This window comes from Plasmodium vinckei (assembly GCF_900681995.1).
Source record: "Plasmodium vinckei vinckei genome assembly, chromosome: PVVCY_08".
Taxonomy (NCBI): Eukaryota; Apicomplexa; class Aconoidasida; order Haemosporida; family Plasmodiidae; genus Plasmodium; species Plasmodium vinckei.
The window spans coordinates 481,862-503,895 of record NC_051300.1 but is presented as its reverse complement, the minus strand read 5'-3'; the positions used below and the strand labels follow the sequence as shown (position 1 = coordinate 503,895).

General features: G+C 22.5%; 6 protein-coding genes across 6 annotated transcripts; 4 read left to right on the top strand and 2 right to left on the bottom strand.

The window, feature by feature from the left end:
- Positions 1 to 402: 402 nt before the first annotated feature.
- On the bottom strand, positions 403 to 875 carry PVVCY_0801300 (transcription elongation factor 1, putative; the record flags this gene model as incomplete). Its single annotated transcript, XM_008626933.1, has 2 exons — positions 403 to 598; positions 763 to 875. 2 exons carry the CDS (start codon positions 873 to 875, stop codon positions 403 to 405), a joined length of 309 nt encoding a protein of 102 aa, XP_008625155.1.
- A 1,646-nt stretch (positions 876 to 2,521) lies between these two features.
- On the top strand, positions 2,522 to 7,012 carry PVVCY_0801290 (conserved Plasmodium protein, unknown function; the record flags this gene model as incomplete). The annotated part of the gene is made up of 2 exons (XM_008626932.2): positions 2,522 to 4,318; positions 4,400 to 7,012. The coding sequence occupies 2 exons, from the start codon at positions 2,522 to 2,524 to the stop codon at positions 7,010 to 7,012; spliced, it is 4,410 nt and encodes a 1,469-aa protein (XP_008625154.2).
- Positions 7,013 to 7,760: 748 nt separating this feature from the next.
- PVVCY_0801280 (conserved Plasmodium protein, unknown function) lies at positions 7,761 to 9,056 on the bottom strand (the record flags this gene model as incomplete). Its single annotated transcript, XM_008626931.2, has 6 exons — positions 7,761 to 7,980; positions 8,086 to 8,246; positions 8,348 to 8,437; positions 8,538 to 8,651; positions 8,766 to 8,878; positions 9,005 to 9,056. 6 exons carry the CDS (start codon positions 9,054 to 9,056, stop codon positions 7,761 to 7,763), a joined length of 750 nt encoding a protein of 249 aa, XP_008625153.1.
- Positions 9,057 to 11,432: 2,376 nt separating this feature from the next.
- Positions 11,433 to 13,670, top strand: PVVCY_0801270 (met-10+ like protein, putative; the record flags this gene model as incomplete). The annotated part of the gene is made up of 2 exons (XM_008626930.2): positions 11,433 to 13,406; positions 13,599 to 13,670. The coding sequence occupies 2 exons, from the start codon at positions 11,433 to 11,435 to the stop codon at positions 13,668 to 13,670; spliced, it is 2,046 nt and encodes a 681-aa protein (XP_008625152.2).
- Positions 13,671 to 15,193: 1,523 nt separating this feature from the next.
- PVVCY_0801260 (phospholipid or glycerol acyltransferase, putative) lies at positions 15,194 to 16,849 on the top strand (the record flags this gene model as incomplete). Its single annotated transcript, XM_008626929.1, has 4 exons — positions 15,194 to 15,562; positions 15,661 to 15,718; positions 15,840 to 16,417; positions 16,559 to 16,849. The coding sequence occupies 4 exons, from the start codon at positions 15,194 to 15,196 to the stop codon at positions 16,847 to 16,849; spliced, it is 1,296 nt and encodes a 431-aa protein (XP_008625151.1).
- Positions 16,850 to 18,725: 1,876 nt separating this feature from the next.
- PVVCY_0801250 (conserved Plasmodium protein, unknown function) lies at positions 18,726 to 21,740 on the top strand (the record flags this gene model as incomplete). The annotated part of the gene is made up of 1 exon (XM_008626928.2): positions 18,726 to 21,740. The coding sequence occupies one exon, from the start codon at positions 18,726 to 18,728 to the stop codon at positions 21,738 to 21,740; it is 3,015 nt and encodes a 1,004-aa protein (XP_008625150.2).
- Positions 21,741 to 22,034: the final 294 nt, after the last annotated feature.

Below are 22,034 nucleotides of genomic sequence, written 5' to 3'. Positions count from 1 at the left end.
TTTTATTTTGTATTATTTAATATTTGCTCATAAATCGGATGGAGCCCTTATATTGTTACAAAACGGATTAAATAGCCAAACAAGCCACATTTAAATATTTAAATATATGTATGTTCATATTTTTTTTTTCCGTGTGTGTGTGCAAGTCATAATAAATGAATATAATATAAACAACTGTATGGGAGATTTGTTTTGAGAAAGATCTGTGTGCATATAAGGATTAAAAAGTTATATTTTTTAATTGTATTTTTTCTATATTTACTAAATTAATACTATTTTTTTCCATAATAAGGGAATTATAAAATATTACTGTTCATATATATAAAAATATATATTTTTTTTTATGGCTTGCTAAAATAGGTTGTATTTTTTTATAGCTTGTTAAAATAGGCTGTATTTTTTTTATTCCTCATAATTATTTAATAGACCTATATCGTCATTATAAAAAAGTTCGGCACATCCTTTTTTGTTTGCGTCTAAACATTTATCTACCCATTCACTATATACATCAATACATTCATCTAAATTTGTAATTTGACTAACATATTTTACTCCACATTTCAAACAATTCAGTTCTCCTATTCCTTTAGACCTATACCTATAATGTTTATAATGAAAATAAAAAAGTTGTAAATATTATTACTTGTTCAGAAAAAAAAAAGTAACAATTATGTATAGTCATGTAAAAATGTAGGTAATATATTGGGAATAAATACATGGACAATTTTCATTTATTTTTCATTTTTATAATTTTTCCTTTACATTTTAATATCCACTGATTTTTTATAACTGCAAAAAGGGCAATTGAACTGTTTGTCAAGTTTTAATGGTTTTTTTTTTCGTGGCTTTACTTTTTTAACTTTGCTTCGAGCCATTTTTTTCCATCAAAATTTGTTTATTTTATGTATTTGTTTATTTTATCTATTTGCTTATAATTTGATAGTTTTAAAATATTCTCTATATAATATTTAATTTTATTATTTATTTGTAAATTCGGTTTAAATTATAACTTACATTATATATAAATATGGTACATATTTTACACGATAATTTTTTTAAAAAATTATGTAAAATAAATAATTTCTCCAATGTTATATAAAATTGTATTTGAAGTTAAAGGTAAATTAATAATACGTAAATATAGCTTAATATAAGGAATCGAAAAAAATCCAAAATTGACCCAATAAATATATTACCCAATCTATATATGTATATATAACTAATTTAATTTATTATTTGTTTAATAGTGTTTACAAAATGAGGAGAAAATAAAAAATGTAAGACAAAATATAAGAGAGGCATTAAAATTGTATTTAAATATTGTTAAAATTAAAGATGGTAAATAATAATTTTTTTTCTATATAAAATTGTATAATATGTACATAAATATTATTAACTTTTCCCGATCTTATTTTGTTATTTTTTTGTTCTTTCTTTTGGTGTTTTTTTATTTTTTATTTTTTCCCTATTCCCCATCCTTTCTGCCTTTTTAAATATAAAAAAAATGGAAAATTATAATATTCATTTAGGTATAAACAAAAGTAAAATACACAATATATATAATGAATATAATAATTTTCTTATTTAAATAGTAAGATAATTTTTTTCAAACAAAACATTTTTTGTATTTATAAATAATGTAAATATTTAAAGCGGCGGCAAAAGTCGTATGGATTAATATATGACACACAAGGCTATTGAATGTTTAGGGATAAGTTTTATGAAAGTATAATCTACTAATATTACACACAAAGGTTATATATAAATGAATAATACTGCTTAAGTAAAAAATTGATAAAAAAAATTTAAGTAAAATAAATACATACACACACGTATAGCATACATAAAAGATATAAATATAATTTCACAAAGCTTCGCATATATTTCTTTTTCTACATTTAAGATAATTTTTAATGTTGAAAAAAAAAATTAAAAAGGGAAAATCAATTTAATAATATATGAAATGGTAAAAATATTTCGTGTGGATATATATATGCACACAAAAGTGAAAAAGGTCTACATTATTTTCAAACATTTTTATTTGAAATATATAAAGTTAAATAAATTTAACAAGAATCTTTATACATTACTTTTGAAATACACGCAAATAATTTTCTCTCTTTTTCGGTTAGTATATTTATTTGTATATATATTTTCTTATTATTAACAATATTCTATATCTTCATTTCTATCTTTAATTTATGTTCATATCCTTGTCTATTACACACAACTATTCAAATTAACAATTAAATATAAAAAAATAATTAGTCCTTTTTGGTGAAAGGTTATCAATTTATTTGTCTTACGTTTTCTTTCCCTTAAATATGCTACGGCTTTTATTCCGTTATCATTGTTATAGTACTTAAATTTTATTATATATTATTAAATTGTTTAGCAAATAAAAAGCTAGTAAATACTTTATATGTTATACATCATTCATTGTTATATTGAAAGTAAAACATATTTTTAATGGTGAACTTGGTTGAGCCACAAATGGAGACCATTCATATTGTCAAATATAATGCCAATCAATTTAAAATTAGATGAAAATAATAATTCAATAGATCATAGAAGTGAAACGAGTAGCGGTGTCAGAAAAATAACACCAGAGGGAAATAAAACATGTAGTGACGAAAGCGAAAAAATTGAACAAAATAAATACAATGAAAAAGACACGTTAATTGATAAAAATGAATTTAATCAAGTAATAATAAATAATGAAGAAGGAAATGTAAAGGTGCTAAGTAAAGATGTTGGTTCTTCTTTAAGCATAAGCATTAATAGAATGGCCGAATCAAACCAAACTCAAAATGAAATAATAAATAAACAAATAAGTAATGATACAGAAAATAACATTGAAAACAGTGAGACTAATTATGATTGCATTAGTACAGTATGCGATGAAAAGGAATGCTCGTATAATGTCACTAATGAAATAAATGAAACATTACCAAGTTTGGAAAACGAAATTGATGAGCTAGAAAAAATAGATAACACTGTAGAAAAAACAAATTATGTTCTACAAAATGTTCAAAGTGAAAATTTTGAAAATAATAGTAATAAAGAAAAAGGTATTGAAATATTTTCATTTATGAATACAGTTAATAGCTTTAAAGCTGAAATAGAAAATGATAATAAAAATATTTTTGAAAGTATTAGTAAAAAAGGATTACTATTTATATTAACAATACAAGAAGTGTTTATAAATAAGACACAACAAATATTATGTACAAATTGTTGTAATGATATGCATTGTATAGATAATATTAATCGAATTTTTAAAGACATTCTTAAATTGAAAATAGAAAAACAAACTAATGAAATATATATGGTTCGATTTTTAGAAAAAATAAAAAGGGATACTACAAAAATGAATAAAATACTAAAGGACAAAATAAATGAACAAGATATTTTAATAAATAAATTAATTAAAGAAAAAGAATTTCTGAATAATACAATAAATAAATTAAAACAAAATTTAATATTAATAAAAAATGAAAATAATATTTCATCGTCAAATATTAAAATAAAAATACATAACCACTTTCTTATTTTCACTGATTATGTATACCAATTGTTATTAAAAATTTATTCGGAATTTTCAGAAAAAAATGATAAATTGGCTTGTCTAATTGATAAATTAAAATCGATCATGCTAGAAGATCGAGAACTTTTTCCCAATGTTAAAAAAAAAAAAAAAAAAAAAATACTCGCTATTTTAGAAAATATGAACGAGTCAGGTAAAACTATGAAAAAAAATGTTAATAAAAATAGTAGTGGTAATAGTAAGAAGAAGAAAATACAAAAGAGCAAGCATAAAAAACGTTCTCAAAAAAAAACAGATAGCGAATATACGGAGAATACCAGTTCAATCTCATTATTTAATAAATCCAAATTATCAGATTATTCTTCAAAAAATATGACTTGTTCAGAAAAAAATGAAAACTCTGAAATGGCTGATTCAGATAGTTGTGCTGAACAATTATCGAGCGAAATGTGTTTATCCGATTTAACAAATATGAATACAAAATTTTGTGGAATTCGGAAAAAAGACAAAACGAAAAAAAAGAGTAATGACCATCATAATGATAGTAGTTTAGTTATTTGTAAAAACAAAAAGGAAAATAGCTACCTATTGAAAAAGAAAAAAAAAATAAAATCAAGAGATTTTGGCTATAATGAAAAAGAATATGATAAAAACATAAGTTCAAAAAGTTTTAAAAGTAGACAAATTCGAAAGGAATTAAGTAAATATAAGAAATGTTATATAGAAGAAATGAAAAGAAATAAAACCCTAAAGTTTCTTCTAAAAAATAAGGTAAAAATATAAAAAAATGTAGAGACATTTAAATAAAATAGTGACTTGCATAATTAATATATTTTTCTTGGCATTTCTTAGGACGAGGAGATAGAACAAGCTAAAAAAGGATTGCGTATTGAAATGGAAACACAACAAATAATGTATGAAGAAAATGAACAAATTCAAATAAAAAAAATAAATGAGATGAAAATATTATTAGATAATCATAAACATAACAATGAACAGTTGGTAAATAGAAACAAAGAAATTAATAAACAAAATGATGAATTAAAAAAACAAGTAGATATGTATATATGTTCAGAAAAATTATTGAATAGTAAATTAATAGACTTAAATATATTACTTACAAAAGAAAAAGAAATAAATAATAATTTACTATCCGAAAATATAAAATTAAAAAATATAATTCTTCAAATTAATAATAAACATATTTATTACAACAAGCATTATGACAACCATATGGAAAATTTTCCAAATAATCACAATTTAAATTACATGAATAACAATGGAATAAACGATCCAAACATAAACAACTATCAAATGTTTTACAAAAATTATGTTGATACATATTTCAACGCAATGAATGAAAAATATTTAGACATGCCTAATGATATATGCAATAAATTTCCGAGACAAAATATGGGGAATTGCATAGATTATGTGCATGAAAATAATGGAAATAGAGATTTTACTTATAAATTAATAAAGCAGAAAAATAAAAACCAACATAAAAAAGATATAGACAGATATAGTTACGATCTAAGCCATAATCATGGAGCTATTAACAAACATAGTGATTACGATGAATATTATAATAAATCTTTAAAAAAAAAATACCACAAAAATTATTATAAGTTTGATGATATTGGTTCTTCGTGTTATAGTGATAATTATATTGATGCGAAAAAGGTAGGAAGAAATTATAAGATTGAAAAAAAAACTGAAAATAAATTTGAAAAAAAATTTGAAAAAAAAAAAAAGCAAAACAACGTATCATCAGAAAGTATAAATAAAAGTCCAGACCATAGAGTCCCAAACGAAATAAAAAAAGATCTATTAAATTTTAATGAAACAAATTATAAAAATATGATAAAAAATATAACTAAAGAAAAAAATGAAATTGAAAAGATTAAAGAAGATGATTTATATTCTATATTTATGCAAAATTGGGGGAATTCAAATATATTAAGTAATGAAAATATTGAATCATTAAATTTAAGTTCCTCATTTTTAAATAATTTAAATAGTAGTGAAGCATTTATTCATGAAGAAACAAAAGACAGTGACTTAAAAAGTGAGATAAATCCCAATAGTCCTACTGATGCATCTACACAAAATAATAAAATTTCTACAAATGTAAGCCTACATTATAATAATCAAGTAAACAAATTAGAATCAGTTATACTAAATAAGGAAGAAAAAAATGTAGAACACCAAAATTGCCTGAACCAAACAAGTTCACTACCTAACCATCAAAATGATAAGAGTTGTCAATTGGGTTTAGAAATTAATAATTCAAAAAACATTACTCAAAATGCTGAAAATGTTGAACATGTTGAATATGTTGAAAATGTTGAAAATGTTGAAAATGCTGAAAATGCTGAAAATAAAAACGAGAATAATCATACTAATTTGACTGGAACTATTGTAAACAAAGAACATAATGACGAAACGGATATTTTAATCAGCTATGAATGGTATAAAAAAAATAAAGAAAAATATATGCATATAAGTTTAAAAAATAAAATAGATAATTCACATCAATCTGAAATAACAAGAAAAGACGCTAAAAATGTTTTACTAGCCCCTACATTAAATAAAGATATTCCAAAAAATATAACACCAAATATATGGAATAATAATGAGTTTAATTTTATAAATGATAAAAAAAGTATTGATACCCTTCAATGTAATAATAATTATCCTGGAAATATTCCCCAAAATTTAAACAACATTAGTTTAAATAATAGTGGTGTTCATGAAATTTGTAAATCTTTAAATCAGGAGTGCGATAACCAAAATGAAACATTTTTTCAGCCAATAAAGGTCGAAACAAATTTAGGGTCTAGAAAAGGTGCACTAAATGAAGTCCAAAACATACTAAAAAATAAACCTCCTGATATTTCTATACCCACAGAATCACAAATATTAGTTAGTCAAACACAAAATAAAAATCCGATTTTACGTAATGATACAGTAAAATATATATACACAAATAGTATTAATAATGTGGATAACCAATTATATGACAAAAATAAAATAATTAACCATACTTATGCTAACAATAATTCTCCCCTTTTAAATGCATCAAACTTTGGAAATAACATTGTGACTGTATGTTCCCCTGAAAATTATAAAACAATTTCAAACAGTGTCATACATTTAAATAGTGCCAAATATATTGATCAAATAAAACAAGAGAATTTAAAACTTCACATAGAGCCTCTTCTTGATTATAAACAACAATTTTATGCTAATAATTTAAGTGGAAATATTATCAACATTGAGAGTAGTAATAAAAATGTGTCACCATCTTATATTTCAAATATAATAAGCGAATATAACAATGATAATAAACATAATTATGCTTTATTAAAGGAAAATGAACAATATAATATAAACTCAATTGTTCAGACAAATAAGAATACAAAAAATAGGGGTGTTCTTAGCAGAATATTACGAAAAAAATAATTTTTATGTCTTTTCCATTTATAGCGCCACATTGAAATATCCATTCCAATTTTTAACATTTTTTTATTATTTCATATTAAATATAAATAATTTTAAACCTAACAATGCAAAGATTGAGAAAAAAAATAGTGTCAATCGATGTGAAGCTACAACATCGGAAATATAAAAACAGAACAAATACGTATATAATATTATATATTTATTTAAAATTAAAAGAGACAACTTATTTGTATAAAAATAGTTTTCGAACTTTTTCCTACATTACAATATTTGTAATATTCTGTTTTGAAAATTCCCAAAAATTCTGACTAAGCAATAATATTTATGAATTGTTCATAATACTTATGAATTGTTCATAATATGTATGAATTGTTCATAATACATATGAATTGTTCATAATACACATGAATTGCTTATAATATATTATTGCTTAGTCAGAATTTTTGGGACAGTATTATTGCATTTCGCTATTTATAAAATAGTATATAAAAATTGTGTGCTATTCTTGATTTTTTATAAAATTATACAAAAATTAAAGACATGATTAATTTATTAATACATAGGAAGTAAAATATTGGCGTAAGCATCACACAAAGCATAACAAAATGGAACAAAAAAATTATAAAACAAAAAAATTATAAAACAAAAAAGGAATAAGACAAAACAAAAATCATACTTTATTAATATGTATTATTTGTGTAACTATAATATTATGAATCTATTTAACATAATATATTTATAACTTTTTTTATGAATGTTTTGATATTAATATTTTAAATTCTTCATATAAATCTGCATTTGTTTCCCCAAATATTATTTGAGCTTTTTTCAATGTTTCTTCCCTTTTCTGTTGATGATTATTTAGTTTTTTTATGTTACTTAAAAATTGATTAAACTGTTCATATGTTAATCTACTTCGTGCATTACGAAAAAATGCCTTTCCGTCTGTGTTTTTCTCAATCACAGGTCTATAAAAATAGATAAGTAAATGTAAGATGATAATAAATGTAGGAGAATAGACAAAAATTAAAAAGATCAAGCCATATTTTTTTTTTTTTTTTTTCATAAATTACGTATTTCCTAAATAAGGGGAATTAAAATTTCCATTTATAATACTATGAGCATCAGAGTTAACAATTTTGTTTATTAAGTTTTGGCATGTGTCATCATTTCCGTTAATTTCAAGCATCGTTCTTGGGGCAGTTGTTTGAAGCATGTCATCAGCTGAGTAATACTGCAAAAAAAAAAAAATTAAGCAAACCGACAAAAATACAATTAAAAAATAGTAATAATTATTTCATTATGTGCATGTATATCCAAACATTTATTGCATACCTTATGAGCATCTTCAACATCATGCTCTTCTTGAATCGAATTAAGAACAGCTTTCTTTAGATTTTCCAATCTATCGATATCTCGGTTCAACTGAAAAAAAAAAAATAATAATAAATTTATAGTTTTCTTATATAATTGTGAATATTTTTGTTGATACAAATTTAGATTGATTTTGCTTTATGTTATTTACTTTTTTAATTGTAAAGATTAGTTGTTTATTTTCTTCGGATAATTGATTTCCTCTTTGAGTTGATTCAATTAGTTGTACTTCCAAATTGCTGTATTTTTTTTGAATAGACGATAACTAAAGAGGATTAGAAAAAGAAGTAGTTATGTGTATAAACATGTGCACACATTTGTGTTGGCATATGGCTGTATGGAAGGTCGTATAAAATTGTTGTAGAGTATATAAGAGAACCTGTTCGAGTTTTTCGGTAAGCTGTCCTTTTAAAGATCTAATTTCTGCTTCTTGTGATGTTACTCTTGTTTTATATGCATTGGTCACAATTTTAAATCCTAAAGCTAGCTGCTCTGAAAAATGATTATTTTAATTGATAGTGAAAAAAAAAGTATGTGCAGATTAGTGGAGGGGATGATAGAATAGTGTAAATAAATTTACATAATATATTTACAACAATTTATAGTATATATATTTACCATCTGCATCGGAAGGTAGCCAACTTAAATCGGTAGTTCCAGTGTTTGCCATCTTTAAATTTGATTTTTCAAATAATTTGAAAGCAAACACTTATACACAAAAAATATTAAAAAAAATTATAAAAATAATTATAAACTTTTGAATATAGTAAAAAAATTACATAAAAATGGAACCATAAAAAAAATTTAACAACATATATATATATTTATTGTTATTATAAAAAAATTTCAATATAACAAACTTATTCTATATATAGCAACATGCATATATATAATTAAGGAAAAACGGAAGAATTTTTTTTTTTATATTTTAAATACTTTTATAAGGTAAAATATAGAATGTTTTAAAATAAATTTATTATATATTTCCTAAAAAATCTATATAAATTTGTACATACATATATATAATGTATATATGCACGTATATATTATGTGGTAGTTCCTTATATAATTTGTCTAGACCGCACACAACAAAATTTTATGATTTTGCATAAAAGAAAATATAATAAAAAAAAACAAATAAAATATGAAAGAAAATACGGAATGAAAAAATGTGCACATAACTATTTATAATGATGGTATATAGCAAAGTAAAATAAAAAATTATATGTTATATTTATACATACTAAACGGACAAATAAATGAATAAACATAGAAAAGATTAATTAAATATGTTATTTTTGAATAGTATAAAACAACTACATTATTAAATTCCCATGAAAATTTAATATGCTTTACTAGTGCTTCCAAATACATAGAAAAGGTGTAATATAAATTATGCCCATATATTATATCATATATATGTATTTATATAACTCCTATATATATGCACGGATTATATTTTTAAATATTATAACAATATTGACAAAAATAGAATTAATATAGAGTATGAAGGAAAATGTGTAATGCTAAAGAGATAGCAAATTTTGGAAAAACATATGTCCACTTTAAAAAAAAAAAAATAACACCTTCATAATGTATTATAAATAATAATATTTGATGAAAACTGTTACATCATTGGGTATATACAACTCGCAGAAAAATAGACCACCAAACAAATGTATATTTAATTCATTTATATATATATACCTTCATAAATATAAGAGTTTAATTTGGAAATGATTAATAATAAAAATATGTCAATCTATGTAAAAAATTATATTATATGCGCATACAACTTTATTACTTTGGTATAGTGTAGAAAATACCCTCATATAAAATATTTGTAACCTTACTTTTTTTATGTTATAGTATGTGTGCACTTACTATGCACAATTTCTCTCTATATTTTTTTGTCATAATCATGTTAATAATTATGAGAAGTATGCCCATAAATATAATGTTTACTTTTTAACGAGTTGGGCTTACTCTGTTTTGATTTGTGAAATAGTTATATAATACCTATATTAATATTTATTCGTAAGCAAGTGAAATACTTTCTCCTTTTCTATAGAAAATATAAAATGCAAAATAATGTCTACTTATAATTATGACAACCTAAAAATTTGACTTATTTTTTAAATATTCTTATTTATTGCTTGTATTTAAAACAAGTGAGAAAAGGATTAAAAATCAATTGGCTATAAATTATTCTTATCGAAAACGGAACTATCTTAGTATTACTTTTTTTTTTATAAATCTGAAAAATAATTATATACACATATCTCTATAAGCATGCCGTTACACAACAACTCTCAAAGGGTATTACTTAAAATAGTAGGGAAAATGATTGTTCGAAATAATTTAAAAAGCAAAATATATACAAATAAAATAGTTAAAAATCAAAAGCAAGTTTTATCATTATTATGCTGAAAAAAAATAACTTTAAATAGTGATCCTTGCAACGATGTATTTGCAAATGTTATGGATTATAGCCCCATAATTATAGAGCAACCTTTTACAAAATAAAAATCAGAAAGACTAACTTATAAAAAAAATTTCCATATTTTTTTTTTTTTTTTTAAATTTTGGCTAGCTATGTACAGGCAAAATATAACAAAATAAAAATTGATTTATTTTATTAGCTGAAGTATGAAATGTATGCATAACTATATACATGAATTTGATTCAATTTTTTTCTCTCAATTCCTTTAGATGGAATTTTTAAAGTAACGGTGTTCTTCAATATAGCATATTATTCTTGGGAAAATAAAAAAGAAATTTTTATTTTTATTCTAATATTTTTTTTTCTTTCTCCGTTACAAAATTTGTAGTCACTTTTAAATAAAGGTTTGAAAAATTGTAATTAAAATATCAAAATAAATGGTATAAAAAAGAAGAAAAGGTATATACTGTATATTCCACATACAATAATGTTGTAGAACATGCATAAATATTTTTGTAAATATAGCAGCAATTTCAACTTTAACTAACTTCATAATAATTTCCTACTACCACACTATGAAATTAATTTAAAAAAATATGTTTAATGCTTTTCAAAATAGCATTTATAGTTTATTTTTTGTTCCTTAATTATGTTCACCTATTAAAAAAAAACAAAAGAGCATTCTATAATTTTCAGATCATGGATACAACAAATATAAAAAGTTTGAATGATGTTAAGGAGAAACTAAAATATAGTAAAGAAGCTTATTGCTTATTAGTGAATAAATATAAAGTAAATAATATTTTAAAAAATAAATATGTCAAATTTTGGTTATTAAATATATATAAGTTCCCCTCGGTTTTAGTATATAATGATTATAAAAATGTAACCGAAGATCGAGATGGTGAAAGTATATTAAAAGATATGTACAGCTATTTTGAAAAAAAAAAAAAAAAAGGTGAAACAGTGGATGAAAAGCTAGCTGATAATTATGAAGACCTTAACATTTCATTAAATAATAATATCGTGGAAATTTCTGAGGATGATATATTTAGATTAGTTCCTTTGAACAACTATTTTAATAAAGTTGTAAAGGACCTATTTAAAAATGAGGAAAGTATTTGTGTTGATAATACAAACAATGAAAATAAAGACAAAGACTTTCAATCGGAGCATGAATCTCATTTAAACCTTAACAATATAGAAATAAATGATGATAAAAAAAAAAATAGTATAAAGAGAAAACGAAGTATATATGAAATGGATAATGATGATGAGCATAATATTTATGGACTTAATGATGATAAGAAATATATAGATATGGAAAATATATATAACAAAAATAAATTGGAATATACTGAAGAATTATTTAATGAGATAAAAAAGAATGATATAAAAATGAAAGTAGTAACATTAAATTTTGGATATGAAAATATGAACACATCAGAAGTTTTAAGACAAATTTTTCCATCGATTAATGAAATAATACATAAATTTGAAATTGTTGGACATATTGCACATTTAAATTTTTGTAATAAATTAGAAGATTGTAAAAAAATAATTGCAGAAGTTATTTTAGATAAAAATAAAAGCATCAAAACTGTTATTAATAAAAAAGATATACTAAATAATGTGCATAGAACATTTAATATTGAACTTTTAGCTGGCGAACAAAATTATATTACGGAACTAAAGGAGAATAATATAAAAATTAAAGTAAATTATGAATTGATGTATTGGAATTCAAAATTAAAAAAAGAAAGAGATCGAATTTATAGCATTGTTCAAAACAATTCCATTATTATAGATGTTTTTGGTGGTGTAGGTATATTTAGTTTATTGCTAAGCTCAAAAAGTTGCTTATGTTTTTCTAATGATATTAACAAACATGCATATGATTATATGAATATAAATATAGATATTAATAAAAAAAAAAATATTTTAACATATAATTTGGATGGAAGACAATTTATTGAAAAAATGATAGATTTAGATATTTTTTCAGTAAAAAACCCAGATATATTAACTATGTATATAGATGAACAAAACAAAAAAAATATATCTATGGATATCATAAATAGCAAAGATCATGCACTTACAGCAAAGAAACAAAAAGAAAATAAAAATAATATTTATAGAAAAAAAAAACAGTTAATTATGTCGGGAAATGAAAATAATAATCCAGCACATTACGAACAAGACATTGCTAACTATACTTTGGATGTTGATACAAATATTCAAAATGAAAAATGTAATGTAGGGAATAGTAGTAGTGATATATGCAGCAGTACTAAGGAAGACCAAAATAAAAATACACATGATCAGGAGAGCCAATTTAAAATCGACATAAATCTTAGCAATTACAATGACATACATGTATTAATGAATTTACCACAACTTGCTTTAGACTTTTTGGATGTCTTTAAAAAAATTAAAAAACCAAAGGAAAATGACAGAATACGAAATATCTTTATTCATTGTTATTATTTTTCCAATCCCGAATCTTTTTATGAATATGCAAAAAAAAGTATTATGTCCCATTTTAAGAAATTACCCCAAGAAATGAAAGTTACAGAGGTAAGTACAAAACTAATGTGATTGCAACTGTATTATTTATTTACATACTATTTTATATCGTAATTTAATTCACTATATTGCTATCTTTATTTTTTTTATGGAAAATTATTTCCATATAAAAATAGTAACATAGTGTAGTTGTACAAATATATACACATATGATGCTTCTTTATTAATTCATTTTTTATTTAGATACGTAAAGTAGCCCCCAACAAATTAATGTATGCTGTAGAATTCAATTTAAAGGAACTATTGGAGGAATAAGTCACTTATTTATATTTGTATAATACATATACACAAATATGCAAAAAAAAAAATATTGAAAAAAATTATGAACATACATAACAAATATGTTTTTTTTCCCCCAAATATAATTTGTACTTTACATTTTTTTTTATTTGCATTTTTATTTTTTTGTATAATTTGTCAAAACTTTGATAATTCACCACATTTGGGATAAAGACATTTTACATAAATAATTTTTAATATCATATATTTATATTCTGATCATTTTAAGAATATTCACAATGCTCACTTAAATTGTGAAATAATATATTTTCCAAATTTATTAAAATAAAATAATGTAATAAAAAAATATGAACAACTAGCCATTTTTTAATAAATATCTAGCTAAAAGTGGTATTTTTGGCTTTATAAGAAAAAAGAAATATGAATTTGTTATAAACAATGAAAACACATTTATAATAAAAAGTTAACAATTCCAATTTACCGAAAAGTTATATTTCGATATTTAGGGTTGTATTTTTTAGATTGGAAAAATAGTTATATAAATTAGATAAAGTATATTGAGTATTGTTTTCCACTAACTTTTTTTTTTTAATACATTTAGATTAATTGCTTTTGTATGCTATTTGTATAAATTTTAAAAAAACAAGTAAAAATAAAATTCATAATAATATTTTATGGAATACATTTTTTTTATTTAAATTTTGTTATATATTATTTCTTCATTATTCATAAAAAATGATTTAACTATAAATTTCAAATTATAATTAATTGAATAATATAGTTTTTTTTTATTATAATTTGTTATTATATTATAGAAAATTTGACAGTGCGTGCTTTATTATGTTAATCAAAATGAGTAATGCATGTATTGGCTATATAATTGGATTTCGATAAAAACATATATTTGTAGTAATATAAAGAAATATATTTTCCAACATTAATATAGCGCTATTCGTTTAAAAACAAGTTTATATTTGTAACAAAAGTGTTTGATACTAAATATAATTTTTGTTCATTTAAAAATATATATGTATTATTGTGATTAAGTAAAATCAGAAGGTATATATATATATAATCATTAAATAAAATAATTATAATCATCATGGTTTATAATTATTTTTTGTAAATTTGGGAAAATGCCCAATTCGACATTTGAATGATATATAAAAATACATAAAATAATATTATATACATTTTTTAGAGATTACAATTAATATATATAATCAGTTTATTTTGTGAATATTTTTTTTTGCGATACATTTGCGTATTTTCACATCATGTAATAAGTAAGTATATTAGTTTTATTATTAAATTTCCTTATTAATAAGCTGAGAATATTTACGTTTCCGCTTTAATGAATAGCATATGTTTATTAGCCTAATTATAATTTAACATATTTAAAATAAAACATAAATTACTGAAAATTATTCACTAAGAGTACGGTATATATACAGACTCACAAATACATATATATATATATATGTCTATTTTTTGCAAAATCATTCATGACCATACAACGTTAAAAATAAGTTAATACAATGGGAAAAATAAAGAAGAGAAAAATTGGACATATGATGAAGAAGCTCGAATATCATATGATATCACAAATTTTATTTGGGTTTCATTTGAGATTATTTTTAAATACAGTTTATAATAAGCCATGGGAATGGGATAAATATCATATATATTTTTGTATCCTTATTATATATATATCTATTATAGTTATATATGTTCTTAAAATGTATTTTTTATTCTATAAATTAGATTTAAAGAATTTCCCTGCTGATAAAATTAATGTTCAACCTCCAGTCAAAAATACTAAAAATGTTCATCCTTATGCTGCTTTCGAACGTCTAGATTTAGTTAATATGAGTATTTTCAAGTTGATGTATGGAGCCACTTTTGTTGTAATTATAAAAAATATAATAGATAAATAAATATTCCCATATAAAAATTTATCAACATTATTATCCATACTTTATAATTTTTTTTTTTTTATTAACAGGCACCTTGGAAAGTGGTCTTAGTGATGCTTCTTGCCATTTTTAATTTATCAATAACCAGTAAGTGCGTAAGATACGCATATATATGTTAATATTTGAACATGTGAATGTACAAATATATGAATATGTTTTATACCCCTTCAACTATTTCACACTCTTTCTTTTTTTTTTTTTTTTAAAGCATTTATTTCACTGTTCAGTAATAAAGGAAATGACACCGAAGAAAATGTCACTGTAATAAAAATATACTCAATCATTTTGAAAAGAGTGTGCAGAATTCTTTTATGGTTGATGGGAGTAAATAGAATAGAAAATCAGCATTTATGTGATAATGAATGGCCCAAAAATATAGTATCAAATCATGTATCAGCATTAGATCCACTTTATTTTATTCAAGAACATGCGTGTAGTTTTGTTGCAAAAAGATCAATACGCGATGATTTTTTTATTGGGTTAAGTATTAGAGTTTTAAAATGTGTGTGTGTGCAACGAGAAACAGCTGAAGATAGAAAAGCCGCATTAGATAATATACGAGAAAGACAATTAGCTGTTAATAAAAAAGATTCTAATTATCCATCATTTGTTATATTCTCAGAAGGTACTACAACTAATGGTAAACAACTTATATCCCTAAAAAAAGGGGCATTTAACGCATTACTTCCAATAACCCCAGTTTTGATTGTATATAAATACGACTTCTTAAACCCAGCATATGATAGCATACCATATGATTGGTGGGTTATCTTAATGCTTTGCACTGTAAGAGAAAAAAAAATTTTAATAAATGATTATCTATATTTCAATATATTTCTGTACTGTACATGTGTAAAATGGCTATTGAGTTATTGCTTCTTCCTGCATTTTCCTTCATTTATTTCTTCACCTTTTTCACCTTTTCAGTTTCAGTCAATCAGCCTAAAGGCATATTGGCTTCCCAAGGTGCATCCACCAAGCAAAGAGAAATACCCAGATTTAACGACAGAAGAACTAATAGATATGTTTCATGACGAAGTATCAAAAATTATGTTTCAAAGCATGAAAAAATACAATCCTAAGGCACCTCAAGATATAGATGATTATAAGGATTGGCCAGGATCCTTACGAATGAAATTTGCTTTTTATAAATATGCTTTAGGATCATTGACGGACGAATTTTTCAAAAATGAAAGCAAACCATCCCAAGTTTCCTGAAGTTTTCATGAATATATGTTTTTAGTATAAAAATTATAAAAAAAAATATACATTCTAATTTTTATTCCGTTTGAACGATTGTTTTTCAAGTATTATTTTTGGTTTTTTTACAAACAATTTTATTATTTTTATTCATAGTATGTACATTGTATACAATAATAATTCTATGAATAATATTTTTTTTTAATTGTTTTATATACAATTTTGATTGCCATAACTAATTATAAATTTTTTTATTTCCTTAAATTCAAACCAATTAAAAATAAGCAAAATAAATAATGCTATAAATTACGCATTTTATATTTGTCTATATCAAGTGAACATAATTGTATGTTTTAAATTTTGTACATTTTTATAGTTATATATATATGGAAACCTTTTCCTATATTTTACCTTTTCGCATACTCATGATATTTATTTATATTTATTTTTTTGGAGAAATATTTTTATGTAACTATAGCAGGTACATTCTTTGGTGGTGGGGGCATTGGCCACGAGGACAAAAAGTGTGCGCCCCCTCATAAAGGAAAATCGAAATTATCAGCAAAACGGAATGCACAATAAATATATTTAATATACATATGCATATGCATAATTATTATTTATGATAAAAAAAATTATAAACCGTTGTAGCGAATTGGGTATATTTTTTCTCTCATTTTAAATTAAATTTATAATATAAAAAAGTTAACCAGCTGAGGAACAGGAAATTTTTAAATAGCATGATTTGTTCATAATGTAATTAATTTATAGCCGACTTGGTCATAATGTAATTAAGTTATAGCTGACTTGTTCATAATGTAATTAATTTATAGCTGACTTGTTCATAATGTAATTAATTAATAGCTGACTGTTCATAATTTTAACTATCATAATTTTCTTTTTAAGTTTTTCTTCCATTTAAAAAAAATTATAGTGTAAAAAAAATAGAAAAGTACAACATATTACACAAAAAATTTATAATGTGTAAAATTAAGGAACACATAAATGTGTGTAAAACAACTCATAAAATTAAGCTTATTGGAAAATTGTTGAACATTGAATTTTCTTTTTTTTTTAACAAATTTGTAATAACATTGAGAAAAAAGTAAAATTTAACATTTTTTTTAAGGAACATATATAGGAGAGCCCAATATATTTTGTTAGATATATATAACTGTATTATGTGCAAATATATTATATAAACATTTTAAGAAACATTCAATTTATAAAGGAAAAAAAAATATACACTATATATTACAATTGTTTTATTTAATCCGAATTTTCGTACATTTTTAAAGAGTATGATTTATTTTTATTTTTATAATTTACTTTGTAAAAATTTATCTCCTTTTCATATATCATAATTTAATTATTTGATAAAATTACACCATTTTAATACAAATTTATTTTTATTAAAATTATTTATAATTAATTTGGACACCATATACAATGGGATATTTTATTTTATCTAACTATTAATATGTTATTTTTAATAAAACAAAAAAACGTATATGTGTGCACATTTCTTAGGCGGTATATAATTTTAAATGCCTTTTTTTTTATTACTTATTTATTTTATTTTTTTTTTATTTCTTTAAATTTGTTCACCATTTTGTCTATGTTTAAAGATGTTGTTTTATTAATTAATGTGTGTAATTGTAAATATGATATTTTATAATATTATAAAAGGTTAAAAAAATTTGTTGAATTTAATTATAATAATTTGTGTTGTAAGCCATTAATTTGCTAAATTGGCAAATGTAGATAAAGAAAAAAGATAGATACAATGAAGTAACGTCTTAATAGTATAGTTACTTCAATGAATTAACTTGATTTTTTTTCTTTTTTTGTTTCTTTTTAGTTCTTTTTTTTTTCTTTTTAATATTTAAGAAAAATGGAAAAAGAAATACTCCTGTCTTTAGCTCATAATGCTAATGCACAGATAAAAAATGAAATAGCCGAATTAGACGATGAAATAATTTTTTTAAACACCAAATTAGGAATAGATAAAGATAATACCATATCCAATATTGTAAAAGCAAGATGTAGTAAAAGGAAAGAAAAAAAATCGGAAGAATTAAATAATTTTTTTTTTAAATATATAATGTTTTTATTATCTAACAAAAGTAATGACAATATAGGGGACATAGATGAAACCCATTTTTACAACATGATACAAAAAAATGCAGAAAAAGATGGAGAAAAAAACAATGTACTAGTGAATCAAAATATATCTAATAAAAAACGAGACGAGAATTTTTTAAAATGTATGTATAAAAAAAAGGATGAACTAGAACAAATTTTAGACTTAATTAAATTGAATGATCTCGAAAATTTGAGTGATAAAGCATCACAAGATATATTTTCAAACTTAATGTTAAAATTAAAGAATATGGATAGTGTTAAAAGTGAAAATATTTTAAATGTTGAAGATATAGATAAAGAAATGGAGGAATTAAATATATCTGAAAAAATGAAACAAAAACTTTTGAAATATTTATTTGAAAATATTAATGACCCATATGGCAAAACATATGATTTATCTACTGCACCTTCAACCGTTTCATTAGTCGATACGACTAGCGAAAAAGAAAGTGATTCAGAAGGATTTAGAAAATATAATAATATGGGACTAAAATTTAATGAATTCTTTAAAAATAGTGACCCCACATTTAATAGTCTTTATACTAATAGAAGTGAATTAGATGGAAAAAATAACAACAATCATAATATTTCTTACAACAAAAAATCACCATCTTCTGTTTCTATCTTTTTAAAAAAAGGTAGTCATAATATATTATTAAATAAATTTAATGCGAGTAGAAAAAGTTTTAGTGAGTCACGTCAACATCGAAATCAATCATGCTCAAGTAATAAAGCATTAATGAGAAAAAAAAAAAAAAAAAGTACAAACCAGACAAAAGAACAAGCTATTAATATGTCTGATAGTAACAACTTGATAAAAATGCACAATTTTGAAAATAATCAGAATTGTAATAATAAGGAAAAACCAACTTCATTGAATAATAGCAGTCCTACACAGGGTGAAAATAAAAATAACAAAAATAGTTTTTCAAAAGAGAAAGATAAAAATGGTGGGTTTAAAAAAGTGAATGAAGATATGCCATCATCTTCTTCGTCCTCTTCATCATTGGAATCAAATTCGATACGAAAATTTTCAAAGGATAACAAAACAGTTGGGGTTAAAAAGTTATGTTTAAAAATTAATGAAAAAGGTAAAGGGCATTTTACTATTAATAAAAAAAAAGGAAAAAATTGTTCGAAATATATTTATGATTTTGAGATTGTATATGAAAATGATGAGGTATCAAACCAAAATGAATCTGAGAAAAATATTAGTGAAAAAGAAAAAAAGAAAAATATATTTCATCTATCTTTTCTTACAAATGGAAAAAAAGTTTATAAAATTAATAAGTTACATATGAAAGATTTGAAAATTACAAACGATGGAAAAAGTGGAAAAATAAGTATAGCACTTGGGCAAAACAAAAAAGGATTGTGCAATTCCTTAGATAGTAATAAGGAAGACGAAGATAATCTTTCAGAGAGTGATAGAAAAAATGGTAGGAAGAGAAATATATGGAATAAATATAAGTTGAAAAAAATAGGAAGTGGATATAGACAGATAAAAAGATTATATTCGAAAAAAAAAGATTATAATATTGAATTTAATGAGACAAATAAAATTCGAGGATTGTATATACATATGTTAGATCGACAAAATCAATTAGAAATCGAAAAGGAGTTTTATAAAAAAGAATATGACAAATTACAAGAGGATGTAAAAAATAATACAGCCCCAATAAGTGAATATTTAAAAGAAGAAAAGTTAAAACATTTTGAAAGAGAAAAAGTGTTTTATAAAAAAGAAAAACAATTTATAAAAAAAAAAAATCTATTAAAAAAAAAAATGTTAGAAATAGAAAGCCAATTAGAAATGATAGAAAAAAAACTAGCTATAGAAAAAGAGAAAAATGAAAAATTAACTTTACAAATACAAGATGAAAAATATGAAATTGAAAAGAGAGAAAGTGTAAATGAATCTAAAATAAAAGATTTAAATTCAAAACTTAATCAATTAAATAAATCTATATTATTAAAACAAAAAGAAAAAGATGACTTGCTAAACAAATTAAATATTTTAAAGGATGAAGATATTGGATTTGGAAATTTTAAAAAAAATCTTTTAGACAAAATTAATAAAACAAATGTTGATATAAAATATTTAGCAGAAATATTAGAGGTACTAACTAAAGAGTTAGAAAAAAAAAATATTTTACAAAATTTAAATGAGAAAAAAATTAAAGAATTAGAAGAAAATTCACAAAAAACGGAAAACCTATTAAGAATAACAAAAGATAAATTAGTTTTAGAAAAAAAAAAAAAAAAAAATTTATTCAAAGAAATTACACATTTAAACAGAAAAAATACAGAATTAGGAAAATGTATTAAAGATCTAATGTTAAGACAAAATTCTGAAATAAATTTTAAAGAAAATGAAATGAATTTAACTGGTTTTTCATCTGATTATGAGCATAATCAAAACAAAAAAAGTACTTTACTTTATGATAGTACATCAAAAACAAATGTAAGTCTTGATAATGATAATTATAATAATATGCTTCATTATAAAATCAAATATAATTCCAATAATAAGAAAAAAAAAAACTCTAAAAATATCGACTTAAATAATTCAAAAAGGGAATATGATCCTTCCAGTGATAAAGATGGTACAATTATATCTGACAACTCTTCTTTATTTTTATTTAATCCAAATACAAAAAATAAAATTTCATATAGTGACTTGATAGAAAGTATGGACGACTTATCTGATGATGTTACTCCGGCTTTAAAACATAACATTGTTTGTAGCTTTAAAGCAAGATAAAAATTGTTGGAAAATTGAAAGAGCATTATTCAGCTTGTTAATTTAGGAGAACCACTATCCTTTCTTTTCTCTACTTACTTAGATGTGACCATTTGCAATACGTTTATTTTTTGTCATGTTTTTGTCATTTTTTTGTCATGTTTTTGCCATGTTTTTGTCATGTTTTTGCCATGTTTTTGTCATGTTTTTGTCATTTTTTTGTCATGTTTTTGTCATTTTTTTGTCATTTTTTTGTCATGTTTTTCTGACGTTTTTCTGACATTTTTCTGGCATTTTTTGCCTGTCCATCTTGCA